The sequence below is a fragment of the Chenopodium quinoa genome, unplaced genomic scaffold (assembly GCF_001683475.1).
Source record: "Chenopodium quinoa cultivar QQ74 unplaced genomic scaffold, ASM168347v1, whole genome shotgun sequence".
NCBI lineage: Eukaryota > Viridiplantae > Streptophyta > Magnoliopsida > Caryophyllales > Amaranthaceae > Chenopodium > Chenopodium quinoa.
Genome location: NW_018742204.1, coordinates 3,512,458 through 3,527,279, shown reverse-complemented (window position 1 = coordinate 3,527,279; position 14,822 = coordinate 3,512,458). Strand labels below are relative to the sequence as shown.

The 14,822-nt window shown below is 35.1% G+C and overlaps 1 protein-coding gene and 1 long non-coding RNA gene across 3 annotated transcripts; both read right to left on the bottom strand.

Annotated features, from left to right (window-relative positions):
- Positions 1 to 4,923: 4,923 nt before the first annotated feature.
- LOC110702032 lies at positions 4,924 to 8,794 on the bottom strand. 2 transcript variants are annotated; one of them, XR_002507438.1, is made up of 4 exons: positions 8,147 to 8,794; positions 6,722 to 6,996; positions 5,758 to 5,880; positions 4,924 to 5,120 (listed from the first exon to the last, which is right to left on the bottom strand). It is a non-coding gene; the product is annotated as an uncharacterized LOC110702032 (long non-coding RNA). The 2 variants fall into 2 exon arrangements; XR_002507441.1 differs by having other exon boundaries at positions 8,163 to 8,793.
- Positions 8,795 to 12,591: 3,797 nt separating this feature from the next.
- On the bottom strand, positions 12,592 to 13,505 carry LOC110682426. The gene is made up of 2 exons (XM_021859056.1): positions 12,786 to 13,505; positions 12,592 to 12,684 (listed from the first exon to the last, which is right to left on the bottom strand). The coding sequence occupies exons 1-2, from the start codon at positions 13,503 to 13,505 to the stop codon at positions 12,592 to 12,594; spliced, it is 813 nt and encodes a 270-aa protein (XP_021714748.1).
- Between the last annotated feature and the right edge of the window lie 1,317 nt (positions 13,506 to 14,822).

Genomic DNA, 14,822 nt, shown 5'->3' with positions numbered 1-14,822 from the left:
AGCGAACCATTTCTTTCTCCTTGGGGGGATCCACCAGGAGCGCAGTTGTTTCCCTCCACCTGCTTAAGTAAGTGGTGAAGCCTTCATTCTCTTTCTGTTTGAGAATGGAGAGTTCACGTTCAGAAGTCTTGGCCTGGATGTTACACGTGTAACGATTCATGAAGCTTTCAGCAACATCCTCCCAAGTCGTGACATGTTTGGATTCCAAAGAATAGAACCACTGTTGACAGGCATGATCTAAGGAAAGAGGGAACACCGTAGGGAAGAGTGTCACATCTACTCCCTTAAGAGCCATAGTTGCAGAAAAAGTCTTCAAATGGAAAAGCGGATTATCAGTAGGCTTGAATTTGGGAATGTCAGCAGTGGAAAACTTCTCAGGAAGCTTCTCTCTTATGGACGAAGAGGTGACAGGCTGTTCCACATAAGTGAACTCTTCAGAGATCTTGCTCATTTGTTCCTTAATCTTGTCCATTGCAGCAGCAGTGACATTGTTTTGATTGTCCTGTTCTACAGTACTGACTCTAGTGGTGAGTGTCTGCATCGTGTCAGACAATCTTTCAATTGTCCTATTGAGGTTCTCGATGTCTTCCTTAGTGGCCATTGGTTGAAAGTAGACTGGAGATGGATTTTGTGGAGATGATTGAGGTGGTTTCCTTGTACGCCTCTTTGGTATAAGAGGTTGTTGAGGTATGGACTCGAACCGTAACAATCTACCCCTGCTTCTTTACCAAGTGATGCGACACCGAAACAAACACACCTTTAATGACCAAACTTAACCTTAACCCATCCGGATAAAAAAAAGAAAAAAAAGAATTTTTTTTTTATAAAAAAAATCTATGGTTTTGAAATTTAATTTTTTTATGAAAAAAAAACATATGGGAGGATACCATCCGACTTACTCCGAAAAAAAAAACGACCCAAAAACGAGACTTCCCTAAAATACGGTCAAAAAGAGGTGCACGACTTAAAGAAAAAAGGGTGTGAACAAAGTGAGGTTATAGACGCGTGTTTTGACCGTATAGCTAGACACGACACAAAACTGGACACAGCATTCGCACAAAAATCGAAAAAAAAGACTGACAGAACACTTTCCTGGGCACCGTGTCACGGTGCAGACTGTCGTGACACGATGCAGTCTACCGTCAGACGGTAGATAGTCCCGTGTCACGGCACTGTTCACCGTGGCGCGGCAGAACATGCCGTGACACGGTGCGCAGTTCCAGGTCAGTTTTGTGATTTTTCCAGATTTTAACCGATTTTAGGTCCGTACTAATTACTATGTGAGAATTAAAACACTCGGTCATGGGTTAAACAAAAGAGCAAACACATGAAGGTTAGCACCAAGCAGCCACATAGCATTTAGGCACGATGATGTAAAAAAAGTTCGCAACCTATAGTCAAGATCTATGTTCAACTATTGGTCAAGCTTTGGGTGTCAAAAGGGTACCATGGTTAAGAGTTTGGACGCGTTAGCAAGGCAGCCGCCCTTGAGGGTGTATGCCAACGGGCGGCTCCGCGAGTTCGTGATGAAATCGAACTCGACTCCTTGGTTTGGGTGGATTTAATAACTCGGATGAACCCTTATTGCCATGAGCGTTTTTAGGTCGATAGAGCTTAAATCCCCCGGGGCTAAGACGCATGTAGAACACATACGTTTATTCAGAAAAATAAAAGGAAGTCGACTATGAGGAAAGAAAATAAGCCACCGGACAGATTTTAGGACTGCCGTGACACAGCAAAAATTCCCGTGTCACGGTATTGTGCACCGTCAGACGGTGCACTGTACCGTGACACGGCAGATTCTGCCGTGGCACGGCAGTCAGAAAATCTGACTGGTGCCCTGTTCTCCTTCGCGCGCAACCAAGTTATCCAATTTTTCCTACGGGACAGACCTGAACGCGACGTTAAAACGTCTATGCAGATGCAAAAATGCCAAATTAATCACAGGAATATTTTTTCAAGAATCTTTCAAGTCTCATCCACTCATCTTAATTAAATACCGATCACTCAAATCGATAAATAATTAAGAATCCTCCCCAGTGAAGTCGCCAAATTGTAAGCGTCGTTCGAAGTGCGCCTACGTAAAAAGCATGTGTGAATATGTTTGGCACTCATAGGAAGTGGGAATTGACATAATACGATTAGGGACAAATAAAGTAGGGAGCCGCCAACAAGTTTTTAAGGAACTTGTAAACCGTTCACGGATCATAAAAGGCAACCACGATTAAGGGACAACGATAGGCAACAACGATTGACCCGTGAGGTTACGCCCCATTCATAATCCATGAGATTACTAACTCCATATGGTTCAGAACCACGAAAGAAGGATCGGGGATGATGGTACGAAGTGAGTCATGGAGTCACATTCGCCCGTATTGGCCTCTACTCGATTCTTATATTGAAAAGCACTCCTTTGATCTCAAAGGCATACAAACAATAATTCGCTCCAAACTATTATTTAACTAAATTGGTTGAATATTAATGCAACATATAATCCTAAAATATTGGTGATCACTTGAATTAAACAACAAGATTAAAAGGAACCTAAACCGGTTGTCCAAATTATCTTATTAGGCGTGATTTTCAATTACATATTCCCTTTAAACATGCAATATTGTGATCAATAATAATATAATAGAACAATATTAATATTAGAACCAATTTAATCACAATTCCAACAACATAAAATCGTTAGAAAAATAATAAAAACAAAAGGAGCATGATCCTTACTTTGATTCTGTTTGTTTGCAACTACAAAATAATAAACGAGTTAGTAACTTCAAGGAAATAAATAAACAATAACTAAATTAAATTAAATAAAATAAAATTGATTTTGGGGCTAAACCCTCAAACAGTTCTACCTTTCACGCCTTGGTTTAAGGACAGAACCTCGAGTAAAATATGGACTCCTTTGAGTGCTTGAAGAAGGAATTTTGAAGTGAAAAGGGTAGGCTAGTGTTTAGGCTAAAGCATAGAAGAGAGAAAATAAAATAAGAGAATTACCCCGTGCCCCCGTTCATCAGAAATGAGGGGGTATTTATAGGGAAAATGTGCTGAGGGAGCACACGGAACCCTAAAATGATAAAAACCCTAAACAAGTATCCCGTGACACGGTCAAACTGTACCATGACACGGGAAGCCCCACCGTCAGACGGTACACATTGCCGTGACACGGTACACTTTTGGCGTGACGCGGGAAATTTTCAGAAAACGGGATAGAAAACGCGTCAAGGGTTTACGCGGAAAAGACACGGAATGTCCCGTGTCACGGAAAACCTCTCGTGACACGGGAAATCCCACCGTCAGACGGGAAGGATTCCCGTGACACGGTGGCAGTCTGCCGTGGCGCGGGAATTTCCAGTCCATTTTCCGTCTAAATACATTTTTAACCCTAATTTCCTTCGGCTTTTTTAAGTGTCGATTGATAATTTCGGGTCTTTTCTGACTTTTATTATTCGGGCTAAAATAAGAAAATAATTAAATAAAAATAAATAAAAGGTTTGGGCCAAAAATAAATAATAAAACAATAAAATAAAAAAGATTTGGGCTGAAATTAAAACTATGCTTTTACCAAACATCAAGACTAATCCATGGATTGTTCAAAAATATGAATTTAATAAAATACGATTTTTTAAGCACTCTCGGGATTAAATACTGAACCCGACCAATAGTGGCGGTGAAAGGTTGTTCATCATCGGGTTTGGTTTTGGGGAGACATTTTTAGGTGTCTACACCAACCCTAACACTTAATCTGTCATTTTCATCATCCATTACATTCTCATCATCATCATCTAAATTCACTACTTCAAGTTCATCATCATCTGTTTCTGGTTCTCTCTTTCTTTTTCTTTTTCTTTTTTCTTTTTTTTTTCAATTTGTTTATTTTCCTCTAACTTTTTCCTCCTTTAAGATCTTCAACTCCTGTTTCAATTCCTTTAACTCTTTCTTTTTTAATTCCTTCTCCTTCAACTCCTGTTTCTTTGGATTTGCTTTGATTTTTTTGAACTTTGTCCTTCATCTTTTCCTCCCTTCAACTCTTCTTTTTTAACTCCTTCTCTTTCAACCCCTTTTCTTTCTTTTTATTATTACGAGATTTCTAAACACCTTCATCTGCAATTCTTCCTTCCTTTTCCTTGTTTTCACTTTCTCTTGATTTCTTTTTGAAAGTAACATGTTTCCTTCTCTTTTGAGTTCTACAAAAAATAATGAATAATATCATTAAACATATTGAACATAAATAACCAATTAATTAACACTAGTACATAACTAACCTTAAGTAACACCCAAAAAATGTTACATAAAGTGGTAAAAGTTTTATTATAGACAATAGGTAACACTTTAGTAGGTGATACATCCGCCCATGTTACCTAAGGTCTTATATAACACTTTGGGTAACGTACAGTAACACTTGTAAAAGTGTTACTATAAACTCTAAACTCTTTTATGTAACACTTTTTGATATAATTAGTATCATTTTAAAAGTGTTACTTTTTATTTCTTATGTAGTACCTACTTTACTGTAGTAACACTTTTCAATCATACAGTAACACTTTATCCAATATTATGTATCACTTTTGCAAACTAATGTAACACCTTATTGATTATTAGGTAACATTTTACAAGCATCTTCTGACATTTGGTATCACTATATTCGATATTATGTATCATTTTTTGCAAACTCATGTAACACCTTGTTAATTAATACTAGTAAAATTTTGTTATTCACACTTCGATTTTGAATCGATGCCTTTTTTGGGGTTTTCCCATGATAGAAGCTATGGGTACTGGTTTAACCGTTTAAGGGCCAAACTGGTGCCCTTAACGTCAATAGAGGGCACCGGGTTTTCCCTTGAAGTGGTGCCCTTTATGCCAAAAATAAAGCAATATTGATGAACAAAGCACTATATATATAAAAATGGATAATTTTATTAATATATAAATGCTTGTAACATTACAATTTCAACATATAAAATTCACAATGTGCAAAACAATAGCAGCTCGGAAATAGAGCAGCAGCAGATTAGAAGCAGAGCAGCAGCAGCTCGAAAGCAGAACAGCAGTAGCTCGGAATCAGAACAACAGCAACAGGTAACAGCAACAGCAGCAGCAAGCATCAAAACCTAAGGATATATACTTGTTATGAAGAAGTGGGCAACAATTTACTTACCTTGTATTAAGGAAACATCTTAATATTGAAGTATAAGTTGGAAGAATAGACAATATTACAATTTATAACAACCCTTATCATTCTAAAATTTGGATCTGAATAATGCAAAAAATTAAAAAAATAAAATAAAATAACATAAAAAATAAAAAATAAATCACTTCTTATGTATATACTTGTGATACTTTTTATGCCTTCGATAGAAACACACTGAGATGATACTTGCTACACATGTTCACTAGAGGTGTGGACTTCATGAGTGATTCTTGATGTATATGTTTTCATATGCAAGATACACTTGTGACTTATAAAACAAGTAAAAAGAGAATTTATAGCATTATTGAATTTGACAATAAAAAATTGACATGGGTGATGTGCTAATGATTGTCATCAAATTAAATCTTGAATAACATGCTTAGACATATACAACTAAGTCTTTGTCATAGGGGAGCATAACTTCATTAATAATTATACACCAGAAATAAGGGAAAAGTATGATAACCAAGTCCTAGTCTGATGTTCATTCAGAGAGGATAAATTTACAATTTAACTGGCCTATAGTCAATAACCACATAGAGAAGAATGCAGTGTACCTTGAAACTGCTACGGACTAAATATTAAGTTGTCAATCCCTTGATCATGATTGATGTTGCAGTGATAAGATCAACAGAAGGGCGGAACAGGGAAAACTCTGTCTGCAGGGCCTTCCTGATCCTCTGCATATAAACCCATTAGACTATCAACATAAGCAAAAAAGATGACCCACCTTTTTGCCAGTTAGTCCATGACCTACAACTACCACCTCTCCAACTGCTTCAATTCCTAGTGAACGCCCAAACAGAAAGAAAACAAAAAAGGGCTGAACGTATTTTATCTATAGTATTCTGCAGCAACAAGCAAATAACTACACTAGATAACACATCATAGCACTAAGCACTCTATCAAGTACTATCATATATTAACCCATCTGTGTAGCACCAAAGAAACTACGTAGAACCTACACTATAAAGGCCCAATTTTCTTTATTATTAAATAAAATCAATCTTGAAATTTTGTAACTCAATTCGTAAAATGCAGTGACTGCATGTCTTCACAATGCACATGATACTAGTATATGATAGGATTGGTAACTCTTAGTTATATAAGGTGACTCAAACTAATGTTAAAAAGAGAAAATCAATTACTAAGAGCACATTGATGCATTATGCGTCACCCTCCTAAGACGTACACCTGCTATCAAATGAAGGTGGAACAAAAGCTAAAAAAGAAAATATGAGACCAATTTGAAAATATATAGCGTCTCTCGGTAGTCAGGCCTTGAGTTAATGAGATAGGGGTTACTATTATATGATATCAAATGACTATAACGAGTGATTTATACACATAGATGTAACATTAGAAAAGTCATGGGGTGAGTTATTTTTATTTTTATTTTATTTTTTTTTAAAAAAGGAGTAAATCAACTATTCTGTTAGCTCCACTAATGCCCCTGTTTAAATACACCCATATCAACAACCCAACAATCCCACCACCTAACAGAGAATTGTTCTGTGTTACCTTCACTTTCTCTTGCTTCAAACGCTTAGAATTGGGCACATTTGTTGTAGGGATTGACAAAGAAGTGGCAGTTTTTGTGCTAACTGCAGCCATAGTTGCAGGTGTGGCACTTGTCACAATGGAAAATCTATTTTGTGAGTTGCAACAGCTATACTGAAATCAGAGATCATTTTCGTGTCCACGAACTGGGATTGAACAGCTGAACTAGACTCAACACCAATAGTTTCTTCTGTGTTTGCAGCTAGCATTTTCTTCACCCTGATTTTCTACTGAATCTGCAGAGTATAGGAGCAAAATATTTGATTAATTTATAGTTCATGGTCATCATCATGGAATATGGTTTTAGATTTTAACTGCTCATAACAATGCAAGTTACACTGCAAAAAATTTACTTTATACATTCCCAGACAGTGGCATATCAGATGAATTAAAACAAGTTTAAAGCCAATTGCAATGAACCCACTTGATGTGCACAATCTCACAATCCAAAAGATGATGATAATCTCATTATCTAAGGTATGAATTCCATGTTCAAGTAGAAACATATACTGGCGAAATATTAGCTATTCACCAAAAACAACAAAAGAACTGAAGTAAAAGTAAAAGAAAAAGCAAAACTTCTAGTGATCAGTAATCCCTTAGAGGAAATATCAAGCTTTTGTCAAAGTACACTTACTAATTTTGTACTCACAAGGTTGACATCTTACTCTAGTCCTACAGACAATAAAGAGAACCATGGTAGCAAATCAACTACAAGAACAAATACCAGTTAGAAGACATCAATATATAATAGTCTGAAAGCATAATATAAGATCCACAATTATATAATATAATCTATAAATCAATGAACTTAATTACCTATAAATTAATGAACTTAATTAGAACAATACCCAATTCAATGAAATAAATTATTCCATTAAATTGAGAGATCAATCACAGAAGCAAAATAAGCTAATCCAAAACTATAATACTCTCTGCAAAATACAAAGGCTAATTGAATCGACAGCTAGTTATAAATTATACTTATTAAAATTAAAAATTTACAATCCCAATACTTCAAATTATATCATTCACTTTAGAAATAAAACATAGATTTTTACCTAACAAACCCAGATTAATACGGAGTACTAAACAAAACCTTTAAAAATGAACTACACTCAATAGATATGATAATAAAATCAATAAATAAAAAAGAAAAATTACAGAACAGTCAATGCCTAATTTAACAAGACAACAAACTTAATTTGGGTATAACTCACCAAAAATCAATGAAATTTAGAAGTACAGGAATACCTTAAACCATAAAAAAAAAAAAAAAAAAAAAAAAATATCGAATCAGAATAATCAATCAAAATTGTAAATTCAAAGCAAGAACTATAATTTGTACTGGTTCAATTAAATCAAACAAATTAATTCTAATCAAACCTGGTTGAAGACTCACAAACAACATGGATTTGGTAACGAAGAGGATGGCTGATAGAAATTAACTAATAGAGCGCCTAAAGTAACTTAGCAGCGTTAAAAGATGATTGGCATTTGGCAAGGCGGTTTGGAGAAACCTTTCTCTAGGTATCTCACAAACTCCCACACAACAATGGCCGACGAGCCCACCATAACGCCCTCCGCTACCGTAACTGCCGAACCCACAGACTTAGGCCCACCGCTTTCGTCGTGTTGGTTTCGTCGGTGTTGGAGGGTTTAAGTTTTTTAAAAGTTTGCTTCTTCCCATTTTGGTTTTTTCAAGTTTTAGGCTCTGTCACGGCGAGAGGGTAGTAATGTAGTGAGAGTAATTTCAATTTCACAAAATTGGGTTATGACGAGAATGTGTTTTCCAATTTATTTATTTTTTTGCCCTTCTAAATGTTTCCTTTTTTTTCTTGTTTTTCTAGAAAGCCCTTCTAAATGTTTTGGAATGGTTACGAGTCTTTTGACTATTTTTTTTATGCAAAATGGTTATTACTCTATGAGTAAATTAATAAATAAAAAAAATAAATATTTAATTTCTACAAGAAAAAAAAAAGTAATAGATATAACCGGGGAAATAACACTTCACAAATGTTACCTTATAAAGATACAAATGATACATATTTTAAAAGTGATACTTTAAAATGCTACCTTTTTTCAACATTAAGTGTTACATAAAATAAAAGTGTTACATGAGTGTTACCTATATATTAAGCAAATTAACAAAGTAAAAAGTGTTACCAACAAGTGTTCCTTTAGGTTAATTTTGTACTAGTGTAATATAGACCAGAATTGAAGATTTTCTTACTTAGCAGCAACAATCGAAAGAGATTCATGTCCAGAAGCAATAGCAAGTTCTACAAGTCGATTTTGAGGCATAATTTTGCGGATGTAAGAATAAATATCAAAACAAATAAAATGAATAAAGTTTATATTAATATAAACATTGTCTAATAATATTGTATTTACTTTGTTTGTTTTTCTATAGGTTTTGCAGAAGAATATTCTAGTTCTTCAAAACCTTGATTATCATCTTGTTCAGAAATAGTACGCTTCAGTTCTGATGCTTTTGCTCTATGTTCAGATGGTTTAGAGACATGTTCAAATATTTTTGTATCACATTCAGATTGTATATTTTCATTCCCGTGTCCAATTAAAAACTAGTCAGTATATATACTATTGCTTTGCAAGTCCAAAATAGCGCACATTAAATATTAAAATATGCACAACAAAAGAAACACAAATAAATTTATAATTTTTAAAATTGCACAAAGTTTAAGTAAGGAAATACATAACTGAATAGGAAGTGCAAATTGAACATTCTTTGTTGAAGACTGAACAACATCTATTAAAAAATGAATATCAATAAAATGCTTACACTTGTTTGCTATCTTCTACAAAAGGTTGTTCAACATTATCTTCTTCAGTAGGCTGACCAACACCTTGTTCTTTTTTTTAGAAAATTCTCTATATATAAATTGGAATACAAAATTACTAAAAATTATATATATTAAAAAAAAAAAAAAAAACTATGTAAAAACGAACATGAAGTGAACCAAAATGAATTTTAACAAAATTGTGGAAATTGGCATACCCTTCGTCACTGAAGGGGTCCGAAAGTTCTATAGTGTTCGTGTTACAAGTTCCGAAACTTTGTTGTTCAGAAATTTCTTTTGTTTATTCAAAAGGATTTGAACGTTGATCATTGTCTCTATCATAAATTATAATGTACAATAATCATATTTCTATTGTATAAAGTGAATATAAGAATAATAAAAATGAACATAAGTACAATAAATATGAATATTTTTTCTGTAACAAAACGAACATACTTGTCATTTGTACTTCTTTGATCCTCAGTTTCAACTTCTTTTTCCAAATCCTTCAAGATCTTTTCATCTACCATCGGACTTTTAACACCTTTCTTGTTTTTCTTTCCGAACAATTGAGAAAGAGTGTTGTTCAATTAATTTAGGGTTTTTAGTGAAAATTTGAAGTTCATATAATCAACAATATTACAATGAATTATTCATTTATAACAATGATTTTCAATTCTTACGCATGATCTTCATCATCTGAACTACTAGTATCTTCTTTTGGTTTTCTACAGAATAAAAAAAAACCAACTAATTCTTTTCAATTTTCGCCAAAAATAACCAAAATTAACTTAAAAATGTAAATTCTAAAAATTGTAAACGTACAATATTCACAGAATTTCACTGATATTTAACTTAGATGAATTAAATTTTTCATAAATTAAAATCAAAATTAAGTAAATATTTAAAAAATTTTGGACAATTGATATAAATCGCTAAACAATTCAACATAAAAAATTTCAGACTATTATGAAATTCAACATAAATTATGCTAATCTTCATAACAACTTACCCTTTTTTCGGAGATTTGGGTTGAACCTTGCTTTCCATGGAGTTTGCAAATTTTTAGAGAGAGAAAACTGGAGAAAGGAGAGAGAAAACTAGAGAATGGAGAGAGAAAATAAATTGATGTTGGGAAGTAAATGAATTTTGGGAGGAGAAGTTTGAATTAATGCGGTTTACAACAAACAAATGACAGTTTATTTAATTTATTTTTTTTACCGAAAGATTGATGTAAGGGTGTGTCGGGTGGGCCGTTTTGTTCTGGTCCGCGTTCGTGTTGGGCTTTTGGGCCTTGTTGCAGCCATCTAGTACAGTGCAGCCAAGATCAATTTTAATTATTTTCTCTCAACTAGTGGATTCAGCTAGTGGACCAACATACTCCCTCCGTGTTTTAATAAGTGTTACACTTACCAAATCCGGTCGTGTTTTAATAAGTGTTACACTTTCACTTTTGGCAAAAAGCTACAATAAAATATTGGAAAATTTGTCCAGAACTACCCGGAAGATAGGGTTTTTGTGAACAACTACCCATTTTTTTTATTGTTTACAACTACCCGCAAGATGGAAAACGTTTTGGTTGCACTACCCAATAACGTTTTCTGTCCAATTTACACGTTATTGGGGCCCACCAATTACCGTTTCCCACCCAAATTACTTCCCCCCAACTACCTTTTCTCTCTCCTCTTAAATCTCCCTCATCTTTTCCCTCCATTAACAGTGAAAAAATCCGATTGAAGAAATCAAGCAATTGAAGACAATTTCAGGTAATCTCTCATACTATCCTTCTAATTCATTGATTGTCGCATATGTTTACAAGTTTTAATTGATTGGAATTGCAAGAATTATGGTTTAAAATCCTGTTTCAGTTTAGGGTTTATGTGTACCAAATTATTTGGGCGTTTTTTTATTTTCTAGGGTTTGGGGGTATATTAAGTTATGGGAATCAGTAATGTTGGCTTGGAGAAAGAATTTTGAAGCATTGTAATAATTAAATTGACAATTATATTTGTAGGATGTCCAATTCCAATTCTTCATACCATTCAACTATGCAATTTCATCCAAACAAGTGCAATTATGGCATCCCACCGAAGCTGGAGACTTCGTGGACTACAAAAAACCCTGGGAGAAGATTTGTGGCTTGCAAATTCTATGATGCTGCTTCTGTTAGAAGAGGATGCAAGTTTTTCAAATGGTTTGATGAAGAAATACTAGAATGGCAGAGGGTTGTTACTAATCAGCTTCTGTTGGACAAAAAACTGATGCAGAATGAGATAGGCGTTCTGAAACAATAGGTTTGCTTGCTTGAAGACCAAAAGGCTAGGGTGGAGATTGAAAAGGAAATACTTAACAAGAAATGCAAGACACTTTCTGCTGCAATGAAGAAAGCAAAGGGAGGTGACTGTGATGGCATTTCTAGGCTGATGCAAGTGCTGATAGTTGTTCTTATTGGACTGATGTTAGTGTATTTAGGGACCAAATTGGTGTATTAGGCTAGTAAACTTGATTGGGGTTACATTTGCACTTTATTAGTGGCATTAGCCACAAATTTTGATTTGTAAACAAAGTGCAAATGATCACCTTTCTTATTCTAGGTTGTTTTATTTTGATGACAAAGATATTGAATGGTATAAAATTTAAGTAATTTAAGTACTTCTTTTTATACTATAGATGTAAGGCTTAAAATTTTAGCACAACAAACTATTTTTTAAAGAACCTTGCATTTCATGTACCAAAATAATTACAAGGCTAAAGTGGATATGTTCATGAACACTGATTACAATTGCATTAGAAAATCAATGTCATTAGAAAAACTACAATTGCAAGTTCAATAACAAAACAGGAAATGATTGTTCTTAGCACAAAATACAGATCATAAACTAATAACTTAGGGCTTCCATTCAGGCTGAGTTTCTTGATTCTTCAATTTAGACTTGATTGGTAGCTTTAATGGTGATGCCTTGGACCTAGGCAGCTTGACACTTGATTGAGGCTGGGCTGTGAAGGCTGGGGCTGTGAAGGCTGGGTTGATTAACTTGGTTGTGGTGGTCCTACAGCTTGTGAGCTATGCCGAGAAGGAGCAGACTGTGATGTGGGTGTCCCAGTTGCTCGGTCAATCTTCCCCTGTCAATAAAAAAACAATAACATGTAGAGTTTTAAAAGTTAGTACACAATAGACAAAATATGACCTATAGATTCAAAAATAAAATCCAATGTCCACATACCTTCTTGACAGCTCTATCCCAGTTCTTCTGCCTTTGTAGAACATTCCAAGGGTTCATTGATGGTGGTGCTGGGTTCTTACACTTGTTCTTGTAATGCCCTGTCACTCCACAGTTTGAGCACTTTGGCTTTTTCTTTTGTTTTTGCTGTTCTAAAGCCTCTTCCCTTTCACCAAGTTCTTGCTTTCTTTTCTTGTGGGAAGGTCTACCAGGCATTTTTCTCATGACAGGTGATTTTGGCTGCATCATGTCAGGCCTCTTTTCCCATTGTTTCATGCCAGGCATTGGATTAGTAGTTGGTGTGTATGCCTCTAAGTATTTGTCCTTGCTATAGACAGAATCAACAAAGTCTTCTGGCCTAAGTCTCTTCTTAATGATACAAGTCCAAGCATGAGCACATGGTATCCTAGTGAGCTCCCAACTGAAGCAAGTACATGTTCTCTGTCCCAAATTGACTACATATCTATCACTGTAGTAGTCCACCTCCCAAATGTCCAGCCTTGAAGGAATCACTTCACAGTTACTAGCCAATTGTGAGACAAATTTGAAGACCTTGGCAACATAAGGCATAAATCTGCCTTCAACACTTTGCACGGCTTCCCATTTCTCAGTTTTTCTCTTCATAACATACCTCCTAATCCATTCAAGGCATGTTATTATTGGCTTGTCCCTTGCATCTCTCAACACAGCATTAAAGCTCTCACATATGTTGTTCAACAGCATGTCTGACTTACTATATGTAGAGAATGCATATTTCACTCAATGATTAGGAGGAATTGCATCCAAGTATTTGAATGCATCTGGAGACAATTCATTTATCTTTTCCATGTTCAGCTCAAAATCAGCCTAAACATGAATGCAAATAATGTTGTACTTTAGATGAGAATACAAAAGTCATAAATACTGAAAATGCTCTTTAAAAGTTCAGAAACACACATACCCTTGTTGGTGACCTTGCTGACTTCCAAAAATGCTCTTTGAAAGCCTCACCACCAAATTTGAGCTTGAAATTAGCCCAAATGTGCCTTACACAAAACCTGATTTCAGCATTTGGAGTCACAACAGCAAAGACATCCAAAAGTCCCTGCATTACAAATATAATTTAGTAAAAAAGTGATACTTTTTTTACAGAAGACAAATGAAAGAATGAGGAAGACATTTGTACCTTTTTCCTGTCTGACATCAAGGTCAACCCTTTCCCCTTTGGCTTCTCAATATCCTTAATTAGCAACTCTAAAAATCAAATCCATGTATCTCTGTTCTTTACCTCCACCACAGCCCAAGCAATAGGGTAGATATTGTTGTTGCCATCTTTACTCACAGCAACAAGTATCATGCCAGGGAAAGAACCCTTCAAATGACACCCATCTACTACAATAATGGGCCTGCACCCCCTTTTGAATCCTACTTTACAAGCTTCAAAACAGATATACATCTTTTGAAATATAGGTGGAGGCCTTTCAACCCCTTCAATGACAACAACTGCTGAAGATCCTGGGTTGCATTTCAGCACAACAAATCCATAATCAAACACTCTTGCATACTCCTCAGCAGAATCTCCATACATAATTAACTTGGCCCTTTCCCTGGCTAACCAAGCCTTATAGTAACCAATATGCACCCCCAAATCCCTGTACACTCTATCTATGAACACCTTAAGCTTCCAAGTGGGATCAACTTTCCACTCATCTAAATACCTATCTGCTAAATACTCTGAAGTGACCTTAGAACTCTCATGATGAAACCCACATGTGTGGTGTAATTTTAAGTTCCTCACCTGCAATGTATCCTCCATTCTTATCTGCCTCAATAAAATTTTGAAGTGACACTTGTTCTCAGACTGACAAGTGCACACTATCTTCCCATGCTTCTTCTCCCATGGACACTTACACTTGTTCTTACAGTACACACTCACTTTAGACTTCCCATTATGCGAAAAATAATAGTCATAATGGTTTTCAATGCTATGAGTCCTAATAGCTTTTCTAACTACTTTAACATTTGGGAACTTCAACCCTTTCACAAAGTTAATGCTTCTTC

Coding starts and splice junctions, on each gene's coding strand:
- LOC110682426 (XM_021859056.1), bottom strand. CDS start 13,505: ATGCTGTTGAACAACATATGTGAGAGCTTTAATGCTGTGTTGAGAGAT. Junction 12,685..12,785: donor GGGATAGAGCTGTCAAGAAG/GTATGTGGACAT, acceptor TTTTATTGACAG/GGGAAGATTGACCGAGCAAC.